The 24,551-nt window shown below is 52.7% G+C and overlaps 1 protein-coding gene across 1 annotated transcript in view; it reads left to right on the forward strand.

Annotated features, from left to right (window-relative positions):
- The window catches only part of Cmip (c-Maf inducing protein), a 194,232-nt gene that overhangs the window by 93,580 nt on the left and 76,101 nt on the right, over positions 1-24,551 (forward strand). Inside the window, exon 2 of the mRNA XM_087900457.1 lies at positions 23,253-23,378. Within this exon, the coding sequence (XP_087756583.1) occupies positions 23,253-23,378 (126 nt within the window). The remainder of the gene's footprint in view (positions 1-23,252; positions 23,379-24,551) is intronic.

Here is a 24,551-nt window from a genome sequence, read left to right on the forward strand (position 1 = left end):
GACCTCTCTGTTTCTTTGGATACCATGAGTTTTCGATTGTCTGCCTCTTAAGCCTGGGTCTAATATTTTCCCTCATACAATCAGGACCCATGATTCTGTTTCTGGCTATATTTTCTAGGCGACTGAGTGCTTTGGTCCACCAAAAGACATAAATAAGCATGGACAGAGAAGAGCCCCATGGGCCTATTCTTAGGAGAGCCCAGGAGCAAATTAAATAAGAGTCCCCGAGTGGAATACTATTGGGTCATGAACAACAGCATAGCTTGCTGGGTAAAGTTAGCCCAAAGGCGCGAGTCCATCATGTGAAATTCCAGGGCAGGCAAAGCTCCTTGCTGTGATACGGGATGGAATGAATGATGGTTACTTGTCGAGGGAGACACCAGGCTGGGGAACCGTCTGGAGTGCTGGCTGGTGTTGCATATACTCTGCATGGGAGCGTCACAGATGGCTCTGCAGCCTTGTGTCTCGTCATCATCGGCTGCTCACAGGGTCCTTAGAGGTGGGCAGTACGCTGGGAGAATCTGAAGTAAAGTTCCAGGCATCTGCGGTCGGGGTAGGCCCTGCCTTGGGAAGCCTGTGGTCACCAGGCCTCCCTTGCTCCGTGGCAGAAGGAGCCAGGAGTGGGAGGTGGTTACGCCTGTCTGAGAAGTGCCCTTGCCGTGGACACACCAGTCTCTTGCTAGGTAGAACATGTGTGCGGACGGTGAACCTGGGCCCCGGAAGTGAGGGTCAGGCAAGGTTGTGTGTCGGGCAGTGCTGTCGTGCCTCCCTTACCGTGCAGCTTTGGGCAGGATACCATGTGGGCTTCAGTTACCACTCCTGGGAGGGATGTGCGTGTGTGCGCAGGCTCCCAGAGGTCTAGCCCAGAGCAAAGCTGTGACACCCCTTCCTGCTGCCCCTTGCTCCTGGATTTCACTCCCACAAGCCTCTCCTTCTTGATCTCTCTGTGCCTGGCCCTTCTCATCTTGTTTTCATCAAACCACATCTCTTGGGCAGGACAGAGACCGGCATGTTTCTATACTTAACCCGGGATGCTGGGGACTGGTCTCTGTGCAGCTGTGATTTATTCGGTGCTTGGTGACTTTTAATGCTGGACGTAACAAAGAGACCCATTTTGCAGACTCGATGACTGACGTCCAGGGAGGCCAAGGCTTTGCTTCTGATGGCAGAGTTCCTGCAGAATCTGGGAAGTTGCTTGGGTTTTCCTGCCTTGCAACTGCAGAGAGAAGGAGGAGGAGGGAAATCTACCTCACCTCAGCTCTGACTATGGGCCCCCTGCTGTGCTCAGTGGAGTTTTCTTCCCCTCACACTCCTGCCTCTGGCTGCATGCCTGCCCTCTGCTGGGGCACTGGGAGCTAGCTTGATCTCCCACCCTATGCAAGGGACTCTCCGGCAGGGGCCCTGCCATCTACTCATGGATTGTGTCCTTTCACCATGTGGCAAGGGCCCAGGGCAAGGGCACCGTGCCTCAGAAGTGAGTCACTCTCTCTGTGTGCCAGGCAGGAGCTCCAGGGGAGGGGGTGATCCCACAGAGTGAAGGCCTAGAGGAAGGCACGGCCCTTGGCTGGCCAGGGGAAGAGGGAGGAGAGCGGAAACTTTTACATTCGGTCCTGGCTTTTCGGTCAGTTGGTGGTGATCAGCCTCCCAGGTCAACAACTGCCCAAACCGTGGCTCTCTATGTGAGGAGACAGAAACCGCCAAGTAAGGCAAGGCCGGACTTGGCTACATTAACAAAGCAACCTTTGCGCACAGGAAAACTGACAAACAAACCGGCCTCTCCGTCAGCCAGACCAGAAGGCATAACATGATACCACTGGGTTGCAGCATAGCTGGCGAGGGAAGGGTTAAGTGACTTTCATACGGAAAGAGCAAGGGGGAATCAATAAGATGCTGCCGCCACCTCAGGGGGAGACCCACACGGAGCAGGAAGACAAGGATCTACAGGCCTTGGCAGTGTGAAAGACCATTCTACATCCTAATAGCAGAGGCATAGATGAGAGAAACAGGAGGTACAGTTCCCCGGGAAACAGGCACAGACTCCGTGTGACAGTCAGCTTTGCCAGGAAGGGTCTCCCACAGGGCTCCTACAGATACTTTCCTCCACTTGACTTGTCTTTGTTCTGCTTGTCATTTGTGACTTTGATAAAACACGGTGACCAAAAGCAACATAGGGGAAGGGGATATGGAACTTACAATTCCAGGTACAGCCCATCATGGAGGGGAAGTCAAGGCCGGCGCTCAAGCAATTGATCAGGTCATATCGATGGGGCCACATTGTCTGCTTGTTGGCTTTCTGGTTGTTTCCTGTCTCCTATAACTCTACCTAGGGAATGCTCACACCCACGGTGAGCTGAGTCTTTCTACATCGGTTAATAATGCAGGTAACCCTCCATCGACCAGCCCGATCTCGGAAGTCCTCAGCTGAGTCCTGTCAGGTAGTTTTAGTTCCTAGCAAGTTGACGTTCAGAGCTAGTCCTCACAGCCTCTGGGCCCCTCCTGTTATCTCTCCTCCTCGTACTCAGACCCCTGAGAACGTAGCAGGTGCAACTCATAAGCACCCACTCTTTGGTGAACAGGAATAGTACTGGCCACCCCTAACTCCAGGCTCCTCTGTGAAGCTTGCCTTCCAAGAATACGGGAGGAAGCGGAGGGGAGGAGGAACTCCATAGTCAAAATTCCTGCCGGGTACGACCTTGGCCAGGCAAGGAGCTTGTGCCCTTGAGAGGATATGGTGAGAGACCAACTGCCCTTTGGGATCTCCTCCCCAGTGACCCCCTGACCCCAGTCAGAGCCCAATGCCGATCAGTCTAGAGCGGATGTGACCAGCATTGCCAAACCCAATCAGGGAGCCTGAGAAAAACAGCCTTGGCTCCAAGGAGCCTGCAGGGGAAACCTGATCTCTGGAGCAGAGAAAGCACTTTAGAGAAAAAGCCGGGTATTAGAACCAAGTAGCTGTCGTCATGAAACAGAGGAACCTGGGCCTAGGGGCCGTGGATGGGGAAAAAAAGCCTGCTGTTTGGCTGTCTGCCTTCAACTGGTCTTGAAGAATCCAAGGTGGTGATTGGAGGCTGGCTTTGCATTTGATGCATAATGCCCAAAGACCAGTGGTGTGGCTTCCTGGGAAAGCACGAACATCCCAGTAAGAGGACCCAGGTCATCCCAGTTAGGGCACGGGCCACAGACTAAAGAAAAAATTCTCCACGTGTCTCGCTTAGTGAAGCAGTGAGTTTCCCGGGGTCACTTAGAGAAGCGTGGGTGACTCAAAGGCAGCTGGATCACGGAAAAGTCCGCCCCGGCCTGTATGACGGACGGCTCGTGGCCGCTGTGTCCCTGGAGCTCCCGACAGAACTTGGAGGCAGCTGGGCTGGTTGAGTAGTCTGCTCTCCCCAGAAATTATTAATTGCAATCCTCATGGCTTTCAGGAACTTCCTGAGCCTTGTAAGTTTGGATACTTCCTGGGCCTGTGAGCTAACTGTTCTCCTTCTTCTAGGAGAGCGGTGAGGTATTCAGGTCAATAATGACACAGCCACCCTATGGTCCGTTTGCCTCACGTAAGCTCACCTCACACATTAGGGTATCCCGTGTGTGTGTGTGTGTGTGTGTGTGTGTGTGTGTGTCCTCTTCAGAGACATGGCCAACTGTGTCTTGGCATCCTGGACTGTCAAGCCAGGAGCCTCTGCATACATGGTAAGGAAACCCCAGCCTCTTATTCCAGCATGTGGACCTGTTTGTAACTAACCCTTTAGGGTTGCTGGGTTCTGGTCCAGCTCCCGCCATCTCCACTTGCTGCCCTGGCTTTTAGTCTTCCCCTGGGCCCCTGTACAGTCGGTCACACACATCCTTGACTCCTCCCCTAGCTGCTTCTCAGTCATTTTGAGGTTCATCCTACCTAGCCTTGGGCAGGTTCCCTTTCTCTTTCTGGATTCTCTGACACACCATTTCCATGACTCCAGGGACCTAAGCGCATCTCTCCACACAGGTAGAGGCTGTCTCCTTGGATCGCCAGAGCTGGGGTTGCTGGCAGCTACCACCTTGGGCTCTGACCCTAGATCTCGCCTGGAGTAATAAGATCTCCATGTTGTTAACGGACAAAAAAAAAAAAAAAAAAAAAAAAAAAAAAAGATCTCCATGTTGTGTGAGGATGGAGTCTGCCTTGGTAAAAGCTCCTTTTCCCAGAGAGTCTCCCTGGGCTGATCAGATGCAATACTTAAAGTCTCAAAAACTCCATTTGCTGGCTTCTAGTGGAAGTGGGTGGGAGCCGGTGGGCCTTGAACAGGACTGCACATCCCTCTCTTCCTTGTCTGCAACATTCCTGGACACTGGGACTTCTCTCGTGTGCAAGAGCTGAGACTGGATGCCCCCTGGCTCAGGGTGCCCCACCTGCCAGGGCCATGTGGAATTTGCCCCTTGTTATCTTCCTCCTTTTCCTAGAGCTACTTGCCTCGCGGAGCAGGATTCTGGAGTCAGTAGAGGCCAAGGTCCCTGATTGTGAAATTGTGACAGGGGCAGCAATTCTCACAGAAGGGAGCAGCTCTTGTAAAAAGTGAGCAGCCGGCCCAACCCAGTGTGCCCGCGACTTCCCTGTGTTAGCAGAGTCCCCTCATGGGGAAAGCCCTCTATCCCTACATATTGACACGTTGGCCCCTTTCCCTCATGTCCAAATTTCTCTGAGTGCCAGATGGGAGGGAGCTATAAATGTAAGACATACAATCAAATGGCCCCTGACCCTTGTAGTCAGACTGTAATGGTGAAGTGGGAAACACATTTAAAAAAATAATTAAATCGGAACTCCTTGGTTTTGAAATGAAGCCACAAGGTCAGAACGGTCTTCTTTATCATAGTCAGGGTTTCCTGTACCCCTGGCTGGCATTCAGCCTGTTCTGTAGCCAGGACTGGCCTTGAACTCCTGATCTTCCTGCCTCCATCTCTGAGAGTGCCAGGATTACAGGTGTGCTCCAACCCTCCAGAGCCGGAGAGGAACTTGACCTTCGTTTGGGTCAGATTGAGGGCATCTGAACTCCAGATTTCTTCCTTGGAAAGAGGGCGTGGCTTGTAGTTTGGAAAGGGAGTGCGAAGCTACCTGTTAATTTTCCCGAGGATAGTTTTGGGGACTGACTGGGGGTGGGGTCGGGCAGGTGCTAGGCAGGTGTGGCAGTGCCCACCCAGCATGGCATAGGCACAGATTGAGAAAAGCAGACCCTCAGCCTGTGCCAGTGGAAGGTCACGTTTCTTTTGGGGGAGGCTCTATGAAGGGAGGAAGTTGAAAATGCACTTTAGTTGGTAGAACCGCACTGATTGAACTCAAAATTCCAGTACATTTTGGGCAAGCTAGTCACTGGGTCCTTAAGCCAGCCCAAGAGCTCCTTTCTGTCTGTTCTCCACACAGTGGGATAACCTAGCCCTCCTGCTGGGAACAGAGTGGATGCACCCCCTCAGAGATGGCTCTGACAGGGAGGGAGGGATAGGTGGTACAGGCAGGCAGCTGTTACGTGACTCCGAGCGCTCAAACCAGACCTCAGCCCCCTGTCCCTATGGCAAGTGACAGTGACTACAGCTTCCCCAACCCCAGCCTCCTGGTGTCGCCGCCAGTTTGTCCCTGGTGGCTTTGACCGTGAAGAGAGTTGATAACTGTCAAGCTTTTCATGACACACCTAGCGGGGCCTTCAGGTTGAACACCGTCTCAGGCAGCGGGACCCCTGACGTTGGTGCTGTGTTTGCTCCTGTTCCCTCTCTATTCCCTATTGACTTCTCAGGGTACAGTATAGGAACCCCAAACCCTGGGCTTGGCCTGAGATAGTGGCTCAGCTGCAGAGGATGATTAAGATTAGCTGAACTAAGGAATTCAGTTCCCCGGTCACAATGGCCACATTCTAAGTGCTCTGGAGAGGACTGGGAATATGACGACTAATGAGTGTTCTCCTGGCATGCTCGAGTCCCTGGGCTCCATCCCCAGGACTGCTTAAATGGGGTGTGGTGGTGGACAACTGCAATCCTAGCCCTTGAGAGGTGGGGGCAGGAGGATCAGGTATGAGGATTCCTGCTCATCCTCAACTACATGAGTTATGGGTAACAGTTTGTTTTAAGTTACAGTGGGTAACACATACAACACTTTCCCACTGTTCTAGAAAGTTCTTGGGCAGTGCTGGTCGGTAGCCCGACCTTTATTATCTTGGGATGGCTGTGTATTCTCCTTTGTCATCAGATCTGCTGGTGACTGTGTGGCCCCCTCGTCCAGGCTACCAGACCGTCCTGGGACTGCCCTCGCCTGGCACCAACAGGCTCCACAGCCCCAGGAGTCCCGCTAGCTGGCAGGAGGACGTGGCATGGATTCCAGGTCTGGCACCTGGCACGTCACTCAGCGGGACCGGCAAAGCCTGAGATTGTTCCGGGGCCCCGCCCTGACAGCTCAGGATGTCGACCAGTACATCAGAGAAAGGCAGTGGCTTAGCAGGAACTGGGAAGCTGGCAGAGGCTTTACTGGGCAGCTAGAAAACACTAGTGGCGCACCAAGAGGAAGAGGAGGGAGAGATGGTGGAGATTCTCTAACAACATGGCACTGATGTTGACTGAGGCTCCTCTGGCTGCTTGCTGGCTGCACGCACCCACCTCTCATATGCCTGACTATAGGGGCACAGTGACTCTAAGCCAAGTCTTGTCCCTGCCCTTCAGGACTCACAGATGGATGCACAAAGGGACCATGGTCTAACTGGTAACACTGAGTGCTAGGACCAGCCACACTGCTCCACAAGAGAGGGACCATTTCATGGGACCTATACACTGATGCCCGTGAATTGCTTCCTGGGGACATCTGCAGGGTGTCATCGTACAGTGGGGTCCTGCTCCTTCCTATTTCCCTTAGTCCTTTGAGAAGGGTACTGACTGTTCCTTTCGATAGAGGAAATAGATGGTAGGAATGCCTCCTGGTTCTGGAGTGTTCTCAGAGTTACCTGATTGAGAGCAAAGATTAACTGAGCCCTTACTTTGAGTTAGACACATCCCTGACTCCCCCGCTGAGCCTTCCCTACCTGGACTATCCCTGTTGTTTAGAAGAAGGGAAACTGAGGCAAGCCATCAGAAACTGAGGCCCCACATAACAGCAGCCCGGGAAGCTGAAGGCTTTCTTGGGAGCTCTGCCAGGCTCAGAGCCTTATGAATAGGTGGGATCGAGTGACTTTCATCAAACCCTATGTTGCCGTTCCCGACCACTGTACAGGTACAGTTTCAGCACGAGGGTTAGTAGCATCTTGAGGGAGAGAGAGATTTCCTAGTGGAGCCTCTGGGTCTCTAGAGCGGTGACGTCAGCCCTGGAGGGATGGTCCCCCAAGACTGACTTCATCAGAGCCACAGTAAACAAGTGAGGCCCTTGGGGCTGCAGCCAGGGTCAGCTGCTCATCCTGCCCCACTGACTTGCACACGGACCCACTGCCCCGTGGATGTACGTACTGTCTGACGCACTGACAGATGACAGGCCCCTCTGTCCTGTCGTGGGCTGTGCAGGAAATGGTCTGGGGTCAAGTTGTGTGATTGGTCCCTTCCACAGTGTGGCCTTCGGGTCTGGTGGGGCTGTGGGGGATGGGACACATAAATTGCTGGTCTCTCAGGGTGGGTTGGTGGGATGGTGCCTGCCCACAGTTGTTCCATCACACACACTCAGCTTGATGGCACAGGCTGGTCGGCTGCTAAGATGGCAAAGGACACATTCTCCGCCAAACCAGTTCCCCAGGGTGTTGTGCTGAGGGCCGGCACTTAGCATCCCGTCTAACCTATAGCAGTGTCGTATGTGCCGGTATTTGCCGTCAGCCCGCGATTGCTGGGAAGGCGCCTATTCTCAAGGGAAGTTCAGCTGCGTCTTCAGACTGACAAAATGCACTGCTGTGTGCTGGACATTGCTCAAGACAGTGAGTTGCTCAAGGGCACGCAGCTGCTGAGAGGCTAAGCCAGGATTTGAACGTGAGCGTGTGTGCCCTGTTGTCAGAGCCTGGCGTCTTTTTACGTTTCTGTGTTTTGTGTGCCACCCCCCCCCCCCCCCGTTTTATTTAGTTTATTTGTGTGACGTCAAAAGACAGTTTTCTTTCCCCATCATGCGGATCCCAGGAATTGAACACTCAGGTCATTAGGCTTGGTGGCAGGCGCCTTTTGCCCACGGAGCCACTGGCTCCTGCCTGACTCCTGAGGCCTTTCTGGTCCCATCTACTCTGTCTTCTCTGAGGTGACTGAGAGTAGGCGGAACCTGGGTGGACGGTTCCAGGTGTTGCTCACCCTGAGCTCAACACAGCGGGTTCTGACTCCTCCTTCGTGGACCGCTTCCCTTCCCCATCCCTAAAATGAGAGTTCAGATGAGACCTGAAGCATGCCTATGGTTACCGTCAAGTGCATAGTGAGTTTGGGGCCATCCTTGACTGCATTGAGACCTTGTCTCCAAAGGCAGACTATTCAGGTTTCCACAGCAGGGAACAAGGGAGGCACTGCTGCCCCCAACAGGAAGGTCTCTGAGGGGTGGGTCTCATCTGCCCGCAGCTGTGCAGATAAAGAGTGGTGGGGGGGTCAGTGGTAAGTGACTTTTAGGGACTCTGAATCCATATCTATCCCTTTGACATCTGTGGTAGACCCTGATGGGGAAACTGAGGCACTGAAAGATGGAACCACCTCACATCCAGAGTTGAGGCTAGAACCCGGGAAATCTGGTCCCGGAGCCCGTCTGTTCCTGCTTTTTGTTTTTCTACTCAGGGTACCTTCCGTGTTGGTGTACCAGCCCCAACTCCCAATCCTCATTGTAATTTCTCCTGGGTTGTTTGCTTGTAGGTGGCCAGGCCCTCCCAACAGAAGCCAGGCTTGACCAGTGGGGCGAAGGCCATACAGGTAAAGGCCTCTAAGTCAGTCGGGCTGGAGGGGTGGGTACCCAGAAGCCTCCTCTGCATTCAAGGCCTGCTGTAAAAGCATCTGTTACCTCTTCGCTGTGTCTCAGCAGCAGGGACTTAGAGGCACCGGCACCATGGGGCCTTGTTTATAAGCAGAAACACCAGCTCACTCCAAGACCACTCTCCAGCAAGCATGCTATTCCTAAACATGGCCCAGAGGTGCAGAAAGCAGTGTCCCCAGTGGGCATCAGCCCCATGCTGGGTGGCCCCACGGTAGGGGTCATACTCTAGAAGCTCCCTTTTCAATGCTGCGCACTGCCCAGTATGGTTTGAGTGCCAGAGACAGTGGAGTTAGGACAGGCGTGGGACTCTAATGCTGTCCTCAGGACACTGGAGTGCCTGGCAGTTGGAAAGTGACGGCTGAAAGCCCAGAGCATGCTGCCAGTGGCGCTGCATGGCTGGGGACAGCATCTCCCCACTGCTTGGGAGCTCCTGACGGTGGCAGTGTGCAGCAAGCGATGCTCTCGTGAGAGCTAGGAAAGAACCAAGACTCTTCTTCCTGCGTCTCCTGAGTGCTCACCAGGAAAATGTCTTAGGATCGGAACCGATCTGAAAATTTCTCATGAGCCTTACCCCTGGGTGGAGTGCTGGCTGCCCTAGCCTCCTGCAACCTTGGCTATCTGATCAGGCATTGGATCACCATCTTCCTTTATCTTCACATTGATGATGGCAGTGCTGGGAAGACCTCAGGCCTGTGTGACTGCTCCCTGATCCCTCAGGCTGGGCCCTGGGCCAGTCCTTCAGCTATGGACCCTATGGAATGAAGCAAGTCCTGTTCTTATGCTTTTAGTCGGGTTTGGATTGATGAGCCGCCGGTCTATTCTTGTGGCTCCCTTGCACCCGTCCTGGGCTGCATCTGAGTTCTCAATTAGCTTTCAGTTTTGCGTTTTAGTTTGAAGCCACAGATGGGGTGAAGGGCAGGCTGGGAGATGGCTCCATTGGTAGAGTTTACTGTGCAAGCGTGGAGACCTGGGTTCCATCACAGCCAAGAAGCCCTAATCCTGGCAGTCAGCAGGGCCATGACAGTGGGGCGTCGTAATCAAGTGGTGAGATTTGGGGTTCAGCTCATGTGTTGGAGGTCAAGAGCTCTGTGTTGTGTGTGGGTGTGTCTCCAGTGCCTGGGCCACACCAGCTGGACCCCGCAGGAAGTCCTCACAAATCTCTGGCGATCTAGCTATCTGCACACGAAACAAGGGAAACAGAACCCAGTTCAGTGGGTGACTGTCGTCAGGCCGAGAGTGGAGCAGCCCTCGCAAACCCTTCACCTGTCGGACTCTGGCTAGAGTGGCCTTGGAGGTCCCTGTGGACATCACGAGGCCATGGGTGGTGAAAACAGTCACCATGGGCCGATGGCACAGGCCTCCCAGAGCCCACATTTTAGAAATCAATCCTCCATCATGCTCCTCCCCAGCCACCTGTCGGCTAATGACCCTCTGGAAGTAGTCTCTGAAGACATCTTGGTTCTCTCCTTCTGTCACTCGAGAGAGACTGGCAGCTGTGTGCAGGGCCTGCTAGGATTTGTGATGTCTGTTGTTGTTGTATGTGATCTTCAAAGTTCCAGTCCCAGAAGGGCGCTTTTGTAAGGGCGGGTAAAGGACGCTAGGAGCTGGAGGATACAGGAGAGGTGGCTGGATTCGAATTCCTGGTGTCCTGGAATTCTCTGTGTTCACTTTGGCCTGTTGGAACCCATTCTTCACCCTTTGCAAACTGTGCAGGGCAGGCCACGTGAGATAGCATCCGTGGGGCTGCTTGGGTGTTGCCTTTTGAGGTCTTCCATTAGACTGAATAACACCAGTTACCTGGTCTTGACCCTAGATGACTAGGCTGGGTCGGGGGGAGGGTGTGATACTTGAAAAGGGAACTGTGTGACTTCACACGTGGGCTGTGCACATGCACTGCACACGACTGTGGTTCTGATTGGTCCCTCGTGTCCTTTCAGCCCCTGGGTAGTTTTGGCATGGCTTCTACCTGTGAGTGTGCTAGGCTGTGTTCCCACAGATAGAATGCATGCAGGTAGATGGATGGGGTGACTAAGTGGAGTCTTGGTCACAGAGGTACACATGGGAGTCTCCCTCTCGGTGCCTGGCCCTGGGTTGGGTCCCCTGAGCCACCAGCCTTCAAAGCCCTTTCTCTTTCGAGCTGTGACAATTACTAGTTTGTAGAGGCCCCTTAATGTGGACACCGCTCTTATCCCCATTTCCCCAGTGACAAAACTCAGAGTTTAGAAGTCAGGGAGAGCTGTCAAGTGGTGCTGAAGACCTAAGTAGTGTGCACCGACATTCTAGAACTTTCCTCCAGCCCACCTGGCTTTGTGACATATGCCCCAGTATGCATCTATGTGCCCTGCTGTGAGCCTTCTTGGGGATAATCCCAGGGTCTGTGCAGGAGCGCCTGACTGTGTGTACACGGGCTCGGTTCCCTCGGCACCCATTGTCACCCATCCTGGAAGCCTGGCTCAAAGCCTGCAGCTCGAGGAAAGACCCGCCAGGGACTTCCCATGCATGAAACACACACGGGCTCCTGAGTCCAGCTAGGCTTTGCCAAGAACCGAAGAGAAACATTGAGTTTATTTGTCTAAGAGTCTGCCCTGCTGGCCTCGGCTTCCGGAGAACCCGGCTTTGTAGAGCGAAGGTCCTGGGAGACAGAAGGCCGCTGGGGTCAGACAGAGGGAGGCCCATGGGACAGGAGAAGGGACTGGTGGCGCTTGTGGGCTGTGAGAGCTAACACCCCCCTCCCCAAGGCTGATGTCCAGGTGGCAGAAAAGGAAATGGCCATATTGTTTTGTTCTTGTAGGCGCAGTAGCCTAGGCTGACCTTGAACTTCTGATCTTACTGCCTCTACCTCCTGAGAGCTATGGTTACGGCCGAGCTCTGTATACCATACGCGGTTTATGTGGCTCTCAGGATGGAACCCAGGGCTCTGTGTATGCCAGTTGAGCACTCTACCAACTGAGTCTTAGCTGCTGACCTGTTTCTTTTAGTTTTAGCCAGCAAAAGCCCACTTCTGGATGTCTCTACTTTGGAGCGGACATGGGGGTTCGCAAGTGCCTCTCTGAGGCCCAAGGCTTCCCTTTAAAATCTTTCCATCCCTGTAACCTCAACACCCCAGAGGTGGAGGCAGGAGGATCAGAAGTTGTTCAAGGTCTTCCTTAGTGACATAGTGAGTTCAAGACTAGACGGGGCGACCTGAGACTCTGTCTTAACGAAACAAATCCAGCATAAGATCTTGCTGTATAAGTGGCGTATGAGGTTCTTCTTGGTTCTAACCCATGGGACTGTCTTGTCCTGGGCTGGTGCCTGGCTGGGGCTGCATCAGGGTTACTTAGCCGTGCTCTGTTGCTATGATGAAACACTGTGACCCGGAAGCAGCTGAGGGGGGATGGGTTCTGCTTGCTAACTTGCTCCCCGTGGTTTGCTCAGCCAGGGCCACCTGCTTAGGGATGGCACCACCGACGGAATGCTAGTCCCTCCCCCATCAATCCCTAACCAAGAAAATGCCCCATAGACTTGTCTATAGGCTCATCTGATGGAAGCAAGTCCTTAATTGAAGTTCCCTCATCCCAGATGGCTCTAACTTGTGTCAAGTGGACAGGAAGTTAACCAGTACACAACGTTCCTGGTCTCCCCCAGCGCTCCTGGTGGAGCCCCTGGCTCCCTCCTTTCCTAGTAACTCGAGTTCCTTATTTAACCTGCCTGCCCTGTTCCTGCCTCCACCTTTTGGCCACCTTAGTCATTTTCTCGTTCGTATCCGTCCGTTCCTGAGTGTCCCACATGTTTTGCATAGTTATCTCCCGGTCGCCACCTTTCTCCGGGGAATTCCACGGGAGCAGGGCCATGAACTATCGCATACACGATAGATTGATACGGAAGAGCTCTCACTGTGTGCCAGGCGTGGGTTTGGCCCTCAGCCCTCTTGCGCCTCACGGCGGCCATTCTCCCCATCCTCTCGTGCCATCCCCGGTCCCCCAGATGGTCTAGCCCAGGCCCCAGCCAGGGAGAGGCAGAGCTAAGGTGACATATTGGACTTCTGCCTTGCGAGTGTGTGTCTCTTACCATTACAGTTCGAGCAGATGCAGAAACAACCAGAAAGGGCTGCTGCTGTTCAGAATGCTGGCTTGTGTCTCAGCAGACATGTCTGCACAGGCGACCAGCTGTTAACTGTGTTTTGAAAGCAACTGAGGCAATTCTAAACACTCGTGTCTTTGCAGTCTGCATGTACTTCCTGTGGACGGGGTCAGGTCTCAATCACCGATGCATCCACCAGCCTGGTCCACCTGTGCCTGGCACATGTGGGCTCTGTGTAAAGGGGTCCTGGCACACACACACACACACACACACACACACACACACACACACACACACACAGGAAAACCACAAAGCAAAGCTGAGACACCCCCTCTTCTGCTCTAGTCCAGGTCCATATTTACGGGCCTTCATCCAGAGCAGGGTAACTGCTTGATAAACCCAGCAAAAGCAAACATCTGTAAGCATTATCCAGAATAGCCCAGGGCCCTTTTTCTGCTTGCATCAAATCCCAGTAGAGGGCCAGAGAGATGACTCAGTAGGCAAATTGTTGGAGGACCTGAGTTCAATTCCCCAGCGCCCATGTAAACAGCCAGGCATGGTAGAAGGGAAGAGACTCTGAAAGTCTTCGGTCAGCCGGCCTTGACTGCTTAGCCAGTGGGGGGATCCTGTCTCAGAAAACAAGGTGGGTGACTCCCAAAGAGTAACGTCTGAGATTTTCCTGTGGCAGCCACATATATCCACATACATGTACATGTCATCCACCCCCCCCCCACACACACACACTGAAAGAATTCAAAGTAAAAGTCAGTTCTGCCATGATGACTCGCCCTGGGTCTTCCATGTGAGTTACTACCAGGTGAGGGCAACTGAGGGTTATCAGAGGGCGCAGGGCAAAACCCTTGTCTGCTCGGTCCCCAGGTTGAACCGAAGGGCTGCAGGATTGCTCTTTGGGAACCCTGGCACCCTCACACCTCCCAGAGCCTCAGCCTAAACTGGACTGTCATTCATATTCTCCTCATTCCCCCACCTCCCATTTTCTATTGGCTCTCTTTCTGGAAGGTATTGCCCCACCTCTACCTCTTCTGTGACAGAAGACCCGTGAACAGGCTACAAATCACACCAGGCCAGGCTTGCTAAGGAGAGTGACAACGAGCTAGCTCTCACGTCTCTGTCACCCCAGCGGCTCTGCTTGCCCAAGTGGATGAGGATAGCTCTGGGAGGAAACAACCCATCTCCTGGAGGCCAGTGGGCCTGGGGAACTTTCCCCTAAACTGGTCCTCTGGGAGATTTCTGCAGAATTTACATGATGCTTCCATTGAATTTAGGGTTATGGCCAAGGGTGGGGCTTAGACCTTAGAAGGGACATTGTTGGCTGGAGATAGGGCTGAGGGCCTTAGCTTATCTCTGCCAGACCTGGTGCTGATGGATGTACAGGGAACAGCTTCATGATTATGAATCCACAGAAACTCCTGTTCCTGTCAGCATTCTTTTGCTGGGACAGTGTTGTGAGGAAGGCCGCTTGTTTGTTTCCTGGCTGCCCAGACTCTCAAAATAATCACACAGAAACTGTATTATTTAAAATACTGTTGGCCCATTAGCTCTAGCTTCTTATTGGCTAACTCTTACGTCTTAATTTAACCCTTTTATAGTAATATATGTATCACCATGTGGCTGTGGCTTACCCCGGTAAAGTTCCCAGTGTCTGTCTCTGGCTGGGTTACATGGCTTCTCTTTGATTCCACCCTTCTTTCTCCCAGCATTCAGTTTAGTTTTCCCTACCAGCTAAGTTCTGCCTTGCTATAGGCTCAAGCCAGCTCTCTTTATTTGTTAAAGATAATCACAGCATATAAAGGGGAATTCCACATCAGGACAGTCAGCTTATAAGAGAAAGGGCTCATGTTTTGGGAGACTTTAGTTTATGGTTACGTACCCATGTTGCTTTGGGCCTGCGATGAGGTAGAATCGTGCAGGAGTTTCTATCAGCAGAGCAAATCTGTTCTTTTCGCAGTGGCCAGGAAATAAGGGGAAGGGGAATGAGGGCACACCCCTAGTGACTGTTACCTCCCCCCCTTCATAGGCTCTGCTGCCTGTGGGTAATAATAGTGCATAGGGCCTAACAGGGTCCTGCTATGGAGAAAGGGTTCAAGGTCAAGATCATCCGCAGGTTCCTAAGCCTCCAGAGCAGGGTTCCATTTTACCATACCGTTGATGGCTGAGTTTCACCATCGTCAAGCATATGTTTCTGAATCTTGCGTTCTGCAAACTCACCAGCTAACTTCAGTATCTTTGCATCTGGGGTATTAATGGATGCTGAGTGGACAGCCTGATGTTGGTGTGGGACTTGGGAGCTGATGTGTGTGATTAAGGAAAAAGGGTAATATGGTTGCCCTCAGGCCTGCTACTCTAGACTCTCAGCCCTGGATTAGATGGGCCTTTCCTCCTGGCCTGTGTCTCGAGTGTGGAGAATGGCCACCTTTCTGCCACATGAGCAGGTGCCCAAGGTCCCTGGAGAATTTTCTGATCATTACTGCCTCCTCTGAGACTCTCAGGACAGCTTGCAGAGCAGTGTCCATCTGCCACTGATCCCAGAAGAGCGCCCCCCCCCATAAAGGGCACACTTCATGTGCAGAGATAGTCGAGTCCCCTCATTGCCTAGTCCTGTCCTCCAAACTTCGGAATCTCTGGCTACCCAAGACTCGTTTTCCCAGAAAAGGCAGCCCAGTCATTTTACAGACGTCCTGAAATTCCCCTATAACTTAGGTGCTTTATCCTGAAACCTAGGGTTTTTTGTATTCCTAGGTATTTACCCAACAGAGTGCTAATGCCATCCATGAAACCTGTGCAGGAATGCTAACAGCCCCCCCCCACCCCCCAAGCCATATCTATAGACACATCCGTGAACAGACCATATACATATAGCATAGCATGGGAACATTGCTCAACCTCAATGGGACGTGGCAAACGATGCTCCAGGCCAGAAGCAGATGTGCCCCTAAGATCCTGCAAGGACCCACATGGCCATCGTGAATGCACGCTATTGTAGAGCCCTACTTGCAGGAAAGCCAAGAAGATGCTGTGCTAGCCTGCAGTGATTAGATGCTAGACTTGCTGACACCACTAGACAGTTGGGTCAGGGTCTCCAGGATGATGGGGGCGCTCTTAAGCTGGTCTTGGCGGTGGCTGCCACAAGAGTGTGTATGTACAAGAAGAGTCCAGTGTGCATAAGATAGGCTTACCTGCTGTTCGTACTGTCTGCCCTGGGCTCCAAATCTTCCTCCTAGAGTAGAGCGCCCTGGGGAGGGAGGCTCTCTCCAAGGTCCCTTCGACCTGTAGGCAGCCCACATCCTACCTGCCTGGCTGTTATGGGTTTTAGACATATCTGTGGACTGTCGGGAAAACAGTGCTGACTTGGGGGCGCCTTTGAGTCATTCATCAACTGTTCTGGTGGCAAAGGCACATGGTGGGAGAGGTGCCAAGTGCCAGGCCTGGGGACCAGATTCCCACCCTTCCCACGCCTGCAGAGAAGACGGGGCTTAGAAGGTTCTGGATGTGGAAATAGCTGGCCTTGGCTCTGTTGCTAAACTTCTTGAGGCATTTGGCCATAAAAGGGGGCAGCTGCCGCGGCTGGCTTCTTGATTAATGAGCCCCCTGTATGCCTCCTAACTGTCCCCATGTAGCCCTGGGATGGCCTTGCCCTCTGGCCCCAGCTGTAGAAGATTTTTTCTAAGGGACTGGGGCCCAACTCTAGCATAGCCACTGTTGTAGGTGTGCAGGGACCCCCACACTCTTTCCAGCAGGCGGGAGGCCAGACCTCTGAACCTTCTGGCCTTAGCCTCATTCTGCATGTTGCACGCTTGAGGTTGTCGGCACTGCCCACGCCGGACGGAATTGTCCAGGTCTCTATTGGTGGTTGCAAAATTGGATCATGGTGGCAAGCAGGAAGCCTGTGACCTGTCATCGCCTCTCTCTTACTCAATTTCCTCAGGGTGACTACAGCTCCCTTGCCATAACATCGTGGTGTGGTTGAGTGAGGCAGGAGTGGTCACGTGGGCGCCTGTGCTTAGTGAGGGTGGGACTTTGGGCACAGTGCTTAAGAGAGTGGAATAGGCCTAGTGGAGACGGTGTTTGTGAGGTAGGTATCTCCCTGTCGCCCCATTGAAAAGATTAATTGGACAGAGGTGTTTCACAATCGTGGAAAGATAGGAGGTTTAAGTGGCTATCAGTAGATAGATCATGTAAGCTGTCCACGTAGTGAGGTAGTTCAGCCACATACAGGAATAAGGCCGGTCCTCAGCTGTATACCACTGTAGCGGTGTCCTGAGTAGGCAGATTCATACCGGCAGAATGTCATGGGTGGTGATGAGGGCCGGGGCAGCAAGTGGCAGGCAGCATTAATGGTTGTGGGGGTCCCTCTAAGGTGTCGGCTTCTTGGCATCATGCGTCCCAGAGGGCTCATGGTTAATTGAACATCGTGTGCTTCCCCTCAGTGTTGGTGGAGACTGAAGCCCGGTCTTCTATACTTAGCCCATTGGCAAAACCACCATTGAGGACACAGATGCAATACCGTCCTTGACCTTATCAGTGTTGCCTGGCCACCTGGGCTGGAAGGGGCTCCCTGTCATGCCACGTGACATTGCTTCTGGGGACCAGAGCAAAGCTTCCTGCTGCCAGTATGATGGCGCCATTGGACCCTGCTCCACATCTTGGCCTCCCCCGAGTGATGACTCAGATAGCTTCCACTCAGCCGCCTGCCAGAGTGACAGCCAGTCCTCCGCTCACAACCCAGACCAGGATGAGACTTCTCCAGCATTTAGCGGCTCCAGTCTGGAGTGGCTGAATAGAGGGAGTTTCCAGATAGGCTTTTCCTTTTGGGGTGTGGGAGCCCCCACCCCATTAAGATTTATGTCTTGAGTCAGCCTGGAGCCTCGTCCTGGGGGCTGGAAACTCATGAGTCATGCTCTCTTAATTACCATGGAAACCAGCAATAGGCTAGGGTTGGCAGAACTGATCTCTGGAAGGCACGATGTGAAGGCTGTTAGGTGGTCACCCCATTTCTGAGCACCCCACTGGGTGAGAAGTCTGAGGAAACAGCTAATGTAAACATTAGCTCTGAAGGTATCAGGGAGTGGACAGGGAACCCCGGTGAGGCGGCTGCAGCTAACTTGGGAGGTTTTTGAGCCAGGCTTTTCCCAGAATCCTACAGGGCAGTTTTCTTCTTTGTCTGGGAAGGGCAAGGGCCCTCTCAAACTAGCCATATTTGTCCCATAGCAGAGGAACACAGCTTCAACTCAAGAGATTTGTCTCCACCTCCCATGAGAGGGCAGTGTCTTTAATGCCCAACTCACAGTATCCTAGAAGGCTACACCCCAAGAGCCAGGACCCTGGGTGATGGATGAGCATGCCCTCAGCACCCAGCACGTGATGACCCAGCATGGTGTTCAGTTCAGAAACTGTAGTGCCAAACCCACCTGGTTAGAATGTGGCCGAGAGAAGCACCGAGACGGCCAGCCGTTAAGGTCATGGGTCCCTCATCCCTGGCCAGGGCTCCCAAGACTCCTTAATATCTCTCTAATGAGAGTAATTTGGCAACAGTGGAAAACATGCACTCACCCTTTGTCCCAGTAATTCCATTTCTGGGAATCCGGCCTAAAGAAATAATCCTAAATATAGGCTAGAAAAACAGGCTTCACAAGGATGTTCACTTCAGAGTTGTTTATCGCTCATGCAAAACAGAATGGCGGCGGTTCTGTCCATGACAGAAAGGGCGGGAGCAGAGAGAAACTCGGAGCAGATGCCCATAGGTACAGCACAAGCAAAATCTTTGTTTGGGACTCAGCAAAAAGTTGTTTAGGGCCGGCAAAATGACTCAGCAGGCAAAGGCGGCAAGCTTGATGACCTGAGTTTGATCCCTGGGTGGAAGGAGAGAAGTGACTCCCACAAGTTGTCCTCTGATTGCCACATATAAACTGTGGTGTCTCTGTGTGTGTGCATTTGTGCGCAGTAGATAAATAAAGAGCAATACAAATTATGTTTACGAATAATCGGGAGAAGCTGCGGGATGGCCCAGTGGGTCAGAGCCCTTGTTTCTCCAGCACAAGGACCTGAACTTGGATCCCCAGCGTCATGGTAAAGCCAAGCCTGGCAATGCACACCTTTGACTCCAGTGTCTCAGTAGTGACGGCGATCCCCATAGGAGCCAAATGAGTGTAGGCCAACGCAGGCTAGCTCCAGGTTGACCGAAACCCTCCCCCCCCATTTCAAGACGGTAAGCAGAAAGTAATAGCTTTATTGCAGGACACCTGGTGTCTTCTGGCCTCTGTATACGTACACATGGCACACACCACACATACATAGATACAGAATTATATGTGCATAGTAAAAATTAAAATGAAAGAAATATACTGGAATATTAGTAAGTGTGTGTGTGTGTGTGAGAGAGAGAGAGAGAGAGAGAGAGAGAGAGAGAGAGATTGGGAATTGAACCTGGTGCCTCACACATGCTAGTCAAACGTTCTTTCACTGAATAGCATCCCAGGCCCCTCTTACATTTTATTTCCTGACCGTCCTCTGCCTAGGCTAGCCCTGAGCTCACTCTGTAATCCTAGCTGCCCTGGAATTTTGTGATCTTCTTGCCCAGGTCTCCAGACTCAACTGGTTTTATGGGCTTGTGCCTTCAGGCTCCTGTTCCTGAGTGCTCTTGATTTAATTTTATCCAGATGCTTAGATTCCGTCCCTCACCTTCCCACGCTGCATTTGTTAGTCAAGTGTGAGTTGTCATTTACATAGAGTGACATCTACCCATTAGCGCACAGATCCTGGAGTGCTGGCGGATGAAACCAGCAGGAGGAACAGTCTCTTGGGGTGAGTTGGTTTCAGTCACTCCAACAAGTCACCCTGCCTCCCATCAGCCCGGAGGTTCCCATCTGCTTCCGTACAGACCCAGGATGTGATAGCGACCCATCTGATTCCATCCCTGGAGTTCTGGGGATTCTAGGGTACCCTGCAACAGGAACATTGCCCTGTGGGCTTGACTCTGGAAAACCTGGGATCTCTTAGCTGTGCCTAGGGCTGCCTTTCCCCGTTTCCCTTGGAAGACTCAGCTATCCTTTCTGGTTCACCTCCTGCGTGCTGTTGACTCTGGCCACTGTGTCACCGTTGCTGTGGGTGAAGTTGTCTCAGCGGTGTGGCACATCTCCCGCATGTCCTGTTTGCGCTGCAAACCTCAAATTTCCTGCCTCAGTGAGGACCCCCTGGGCAGAGGCTGTCGTCAGTGTCGCTTGACATACAGTGACCACAGAGAAACCCCGGATGTAGAGGGAAGTAGAGATGAAAACAGTGTCCCTTGAGCCACCTCTGCCTCTCCTTAGTGATCCACACCCATGGACAAGTGTGGCCCTGACTTGAGGACCCAGTACATCTGTGTTACTGTTGAGGTCCAGGGCCTGTTCAGTCATCTTAGTTTCTTCCTAGTGACCCTTTTGTGTCCCCAGATTCCGTGGCAGTGTCTCTCATCCTACCTTCTGGCTGGGACACTTGCTTAGGTTTTCCTTGTCTTTCTTCAGCGAATGCCAGGCACCCAAGTTTACTAGATCGCCCAGGCTAGCCTTACGTTCTCAGTCTCCCTGCCGCCACCTTTTGAATGTTGAGGTGACAGGTGAGCCCCAGCATGTCCGGCTTAGGCAGGCATCTTGAGGAACGGTCTTCAGTTGGATTTGGGGATTTAGGGAAGGGTATGCCAGAGGTAAAGTATAGTCATCTTATCGATCTCTTCAGTAGGTTCCAGACGCTGAGCTAAGTAAGTCCTTGGCAAATTAGGTCCCCTGAAATAGTCTCTGCCATCCTGTTTATTGAATTACCATCAGATGAACCAGGTTCAGAGAGGTGCAGTAACTGTCTTAATGACACACTGTAAGGAACTCAAAAAACGTAGGGCTTAATACCTCTGAAGACGGCTTGGGGCCAAGCGCTGAGGCAGTCAGTAGAAGAGCGATCAATCTGTTTTTTTTGTTTTTCTTTTTGTTTTTGTTTTTTCAAAACAACAGGTGCTTATTTATACCCAGCCTTTCCCCAGAAAACTTCGCTTGCAGCTTCTGCTCCAAGCCGCTTTTGGACAGCCTGGCCAGGTCGCCCAATGGCAGTGGCCTGCAGCAGCCTCCAGGTGCGGAGGTGGTCTGCACAGGGGGGAGCGCCAGCTGTGTCCGTCTGAAGGCGCTAGGGCCATAGCTCGGCCAGAGGTCTCCGTGGAGGCTTTTGGAGAGCAAAGCCTGTAGGCTTTTTCTGCCGCTGTGAGTCTGGGTGGTCCAGATCCTTCGTGATCCTGCCATGCCCTTTGACACAGTGGTAGATCTCCCATGGTGAAGTGAGGGACAGGCATCTCGGACTCTGCGTCTTTGTGGCCAACACTGCAGCCCTGCTCTTCTGGCTTCTGTGGATACCGAGGGCGGTTGGGCTCACTAGCCTTTTGGAAGGGGAAGGGCTGGACGGCTGCCAGTGTTTCCTAAAGAGGGCCTTTAACTTAATAATGAAGGCTCACCTTCCCAGGTGTGTTGTGGGCTGGCACCTCATTTGTTAAGATGACAGCCGTCCTGAGAATTAGGCTCGCTGAAGAGGATGGCAAAGGCTCATGTCCCTGTTGTACATAACAGCATGCTGAGAGATGGGACTGTCATCAGTAAACACAGCGAATATTTGAAATTAAGTGTCTCCCCCAGTGAGGGGCAGGGCTGAGCTGTATTATTGAAACACTGGGCCATGTCACTGGGCTAATGCCAAGCGGGACAGGAAGTGATTCTGGATGTACAGGGCCGGAGAGGGTATTGACTCCACTGACTGGCAAGACGTACCATGGTCTGCAGGCCTTGCTGAAGGGCAGTGCACTGGCCTGAAAGGCTTGGGACGAGCTACCTCCCACCTCCGTATTCCTGGTGGCTTCAGGAATACTGTCAGATTTGCCTGCAGCACCTTCCCCTTGAGGGTGTGGTCCCCAGACCCCAGATGGACCCCCTAAGCTCTTCTAGAAGTGGACCATTGCCACCTAAGCAGTGCCTAGCCCTCTACCTCAGTCCTCTTGCTTTTCCTGCCCCTGGGCCTTTGTGTTGGCCTTGAGTTTATGCAGTGGCCTCTCCACTCTGCCCCTATCACTAAGCCCCATTTTGGTTCCCCCATTCAACTCTTCCCCAGTCCCAGGTTACTCTTGGATGTCTTTTGTTTGTTGTCTGTCCACCCCACTGAACTCCAGGCTTGGGGTACCTACCTAGCACAACCCTCAGAATATACTAGAAGCTTGGTGGCTATCTGTTGAACCAACCTAAGTTGATCAGTCATTTCGAAAACGTTGACCACCCGCACCAGGAATGCTGAGGCAATTTAGCCATCAGCTCTCCCCATTTTTACTACGCGTCAATCAGAAAAGAAGCAGTGATCAGAGACCTAAAGTGTCTGTGGTAAAATGCTCAGCTGAGACGTGGACTTGAAATTGCCCCTTCCTGTTTCGGTGTATTACAGTAGATAAGTTCCGTCTTGGCCTTGGGAAGGTCACAAGTCCTTTGTGCTCTACCAGTGGCCCTGGCACCTCCTCCCTAAAGCCACTCATGGAGTTCCTCGAGCACTGTGTGCATAGGCAAGGGTCTCGGGGAGGCTGCTATTAGTCTTAGCTCGGTTTTCTTCTGATTCTCCTGAGCGCTGACATCTTTGGAGGTGGAAGACCCCGTGTCGTCATCCCGGGCCACCCCGCACCCCATGCTTCTCTCTCTGAGAGAGTGGGACTCCCTTAGAGAGCAGTGTGAATAACTTTAGGCTTCTGTAGCCTTCTCCCAACCCTTAGCCATGGCTGCCTTTTTCACACATTTTCCCAACACGTGCTATTGAACCATGTGGGGGACCAGGCCCTGGGAAAGACAGCATGCTCTGTGTGGACTTTGGGAAGTGTGAGGAAGGAGCAGGATGGGTTAGAGTTCTCTTCCGTGGGCTGCAGTGGAGAGTGACCCCATGGGCATAGGAGCCATTGGAGGATGCTGTGCTGGGGAGGGATGCTGAGAGTTTAGCTGGGCCATGTGGTCACCAAGGGATGACCCTTCACCCTTGCCCTCAGGGTTCCCTTTCCTCTTCTTCATTTTGCACCCCTAGATGTGGAATGAGTTTCCATTACAACCCTTCTGCACAGTAGGATGCTGCCAGCCCTTCCTTTGGTCCTGGGCTAGCCGCATTTCTGTGCTCACGTTGTCTGTTGAATGCTCACACCAGCCTTGGCTTCTGAGGTGGGGGCTCTGCCAGCTCTTGTAACCCGGGCATGTTTCTCTCTTTGCTCCAGCCGTCCGGGTACATGGAAAACTCGGTCTCCTACAGCGCCATTGAAGATGTTCAGCCGCTGTCCTGGGAGAACGCCCCGAAGTACTGTTTACAGCTCACGATCCCTGGGGGGACCGTCCTGCTGCAGGTAAGATGCATAAACACGAGCGAGCATATTCCCCCCAACCCGCTCCCTCTGTGGATAGTCGCTTTTGTCAACACAGAACATCAGGAAGGTATAAAGGACTCTCAAGAGGGCAGGAGGAGGTCTGTGCATAGATGAAGCACCTGCCGCATGCCCACTGGCTGGGAGCTTGCTGGGTTTCCTGAGCCTAAAAAATGGATTCTCTGGTTTCCATTTCGCAAATAGGGAAACCAAGGCCCATGGGCCAGTTGTCGGGCCTTCAAAGTTGTGAGAAGCACCTTGTTATGGATCTTCTCTTTGCTGGACTCAAGCGAGGGTGTGTCCTGTATCTGATCTTGTTGGTTTAGGTTTTTTGTTGTGGTGGTGGTTTTTGTTTGGTTTTTTTTTACAGTGGGCATACTGACTCTTATGTGTCTGTGAGGACATCGGTTGGAAATGACACAAGCTATATAATGTCATGCTACTAAGATCATTGAGAGGTCCAGGAGAGAACTGCAAGAACAGCTGGATCCAGATGACGGGTGATGTCATCAGCACTTAGGCTTTGCCCTTCCCTCTCTGTTGGCATCATAGTGGGAAAGGGGGTGGTGACCACACTAAGGCACTGCTTACACTATCTAATTCCTTGGGAGTGCGCTCTGCTCCACTTTTGGCCATGGCAGCTGATGGCCCTTCTGGTACCGCCAAGAGGCAGGAGAGGTAGGCACCCTGGAAAGGGGACGTAGCAGCTAGAAGCCAGTTGCCACAGCAGCGCAAGGGACATTGTGTGACATGTCCTTATCCTTGCTGTTTTCTCTTGGACGATGCCAGAAGCCATGCCTGCCGTAGCCCATTTTCAAATTCCACCACATACTATATCCTTTGTGAGCCCCCCATTCCTCGTCATGTTCCCTCTGGCCAGCAGAGCTCCCCAGTGCCCTCTTTGTCCCGTTTTTAGTGGGGGGATAGGGTGAGGAAACACCTACTCAGCCACTGCCATGCCCTCTTTGGCCTCTTCTGCTTCTCTTGTCCATTGTCCAGCTGATGTCTGTAGTACTGGGTCCATGCGAGGTTGGGCAATGCCAGGCCCAGTAGGGCTGGGTGACCCCATGAGCAACAAAGGAGACCAAGACAAGGAGGACCCTGAAGGGCAGCAGGACAGTCTTCTGGAATGTTTTTATTGCTGAATTATGCAGC

Source organism: Myodes glareolus, chromosome 22 (assembly GCF_982192425.1).
Source record: "Myodes glareolus chromosome 22, mMyoGla1.1, whole genome shotgun sequence".
Lineage (NCBI taxonomy): Eukaryota > Metazoa > Chordata > Mammalia > Rodentia > Cricetidae > Myodes > Myodes glareolus.